At 46.3% G+C, this 2,112-nt stretch overlaps 1 protein-coding gene across 1 annotated transcript; it reads right to left on the minus strand.

The window, feature by feature from the left end:
* Positions 1-1,085, minus strand: GPR182 (G protein-coupled receptor 182). The gene has a single exon (XM_056864008.1). The coding sequence runs from the start codon at positions 1,083-1,085 to the stop codon at positions 3-5; it is 1,083 nt and encodes a 360-aa protein (XP_056719986.1). The 3' UTR covers positions 1-2.
* Between the last annotated feature and the right edge of the window lie 1,027 nt (positions 1,086-2,112).

Below are 2,112 nucleotides of genomic sequence, written 5' to 3' on the forward strand. Positions count from 1 at the left end.
GCTTAGCTTGGTGAGATATTTTCTTTTGTGATGACAATGGAATGTTGGGTGCTCGAGGAGGAACCATCTCCACCCTTCTGACCCATTTGGTCTTTGGGGATGTACTTCACCACAGCAGAGATCAGCTTCCCTCGGAAGTTCTTGCTCAGGAAGTTGTACAAGATAGGGTTGACCACACAATGGACCAAGCTGAAACAGTCTATAATGTCATAGAAGAAGTAGATGAAGTCAGCGAAGTAGCAGGAGATTAAGATGTGAATGCCGTCCAAAGAGATCATGATCAAAAACAAGTGGAATGGCAGCCAGCAGATCAGGAAAACGATGATGTAGGCGTAGATGAGGGCGCAGTGCTTCCTGCTCTCTGGCTTGTTACTACGCTTGATGTATCGGGCGGTCAATATGTTAAAAACTGCAATGATAGGGAAGGGGATGACGAATCCAAGGATGATGGCCAGCAGCGTGACCGTTGTTGCCCACTCATCAAAGGTCTCAAAAGGGGCCAAGAAGATGCAGATTGGCTCGATGGAGTCCATTACCTCCATGTGCGCCACCTCGGGCAAAGGGATGATGGCGGCGGAGGCCCATATGCAGCAACAGACAACACGTCTCACCCAGTGCTGGTTTCGGTGCCAGAAGTGGGAAGAAGTTGTCAAGGAGACATAGCGGTCAACGCTGAGGCAGGTGAGAAAGAAGATGCTGCTGTACATGTTGGCGAAGTAAAAGTAGTGGGTAAAGCGGCAAAGGAAACCTCCCCAGAGCCACGTGTAATCAAGCATAACTTCTAGCATCCAGACAGGTAAGGAGAGGACTACCCCTAGGTCAGCGATGGCCATGTTCAGGATGTAGACGTTGACCAGGTTCCTGTGACCTCGGCTCTGCCAGTTGACCCAAATAACCAAGAGATTCTCCACCAGCCCGACCACAAAGATGATGAGGTACAGGACAAAGAGGAAGACCTGCTTCACGTTATGATCCAACCCCAAGTTGCAGTAGAAGAAGGTGTCATTGAGCAGGTGATAAAGCTCGGTCATGTTGTGGTATTCGCCGTACATGTTGAGAAGCGAGGAGGACCCTGGCTCGCTCATTTTGGGTGGGTAGTTCAGCTGCAAGAAGAAGGGAAGCAGAGTTGAATGCTAATGGACCAAGAGCTGAATTTTTCCTTATTTCCAGAAGAATGATACATTTCCAACCCTGAAAAATTTGATTTCCACAGCTTATTAGCACAATGGGTACTACGGAAAAGATCTCCATACCCCTTGTCAATGTGATTTCCCAGTGTTTAAAACAACCAAATCACAACAGCTCAAACTTCTGAGTGAAATCAGTCATGTAAAAAGCATGTAAACACAAGCTAAAACAGCAGTGCGGAAATGTTTCTGAGGCCGTGTTGGTCTGCAGTAGAACAGCTACATTTAAGTCTAGTACCACCTTAGAGACCAACAAGATTTTCGGGGTATAAGCTTTTGAGAATCAAATCTCCCCTTGTCAGATTTGACAAAGGGAGCTTTGACTATTGAAAGCATATAACCTCCAAAATCATAGAATCATAGAGCTGGAAGGTACCACCAGGGTCATCTAGTCCAACCCCCTGCACAATGCAGGAATTTCACAACTACCTCCCCCCACACACCCATTGACCCCTACTCCATGCCCAGAAGATGGCCAAGATGCCCTCCCTGTCATGAATCTTGGTGGTCTCTAAGGTGCTACTGGACTCAAACCTAGCAACGTGGAAATGGTACCAGTTCCTGAAAATGCATTGAAAGTTCTCAACTTCCCTTCAAAATGACAATAGGAAGGGAGTCAGGCAAACCATCCACAGGAGTGTAGCAGCTTGGGACTGGTCAGTTTAAATACCACCTCACCCATACCAGAAGAAGGTTCCTGTGAGGCTCATTTCACCACAGCCAAGACCAGAGTTAGATTTATGCACATGTTAAGTATGCTACAGTTTAGGGCCTCAGATTATAAGTGGCCTCTAAATTTTAAAAAAGACTAAAATTTACTGAGCGACCTTTTTTTAGATCACAATGGGTAGCTGTGTTAGTCTGTCTGTATCTGAAGAAGTGAGCTGTGACTCATGAAAGCTCATACCTTGCTAGAAATTTTGGT

The sequence above is a fragment of the Euleptes europaea genome, chromosome 1 (assembly GCF_029931775.1).
Source record: "Euleptes europaea isolate rEulEur1 chromosome 1, rEulEur1.hap1, whole genome shotgun sequence".
NCBI classification, from domain to species: domain Eukaryota; kingdom Metazoa; phylum Chordata; class Lepidosauria; order Squamata; family Sphaerodactylidae; genus Euleptes; species Euleptes europaea.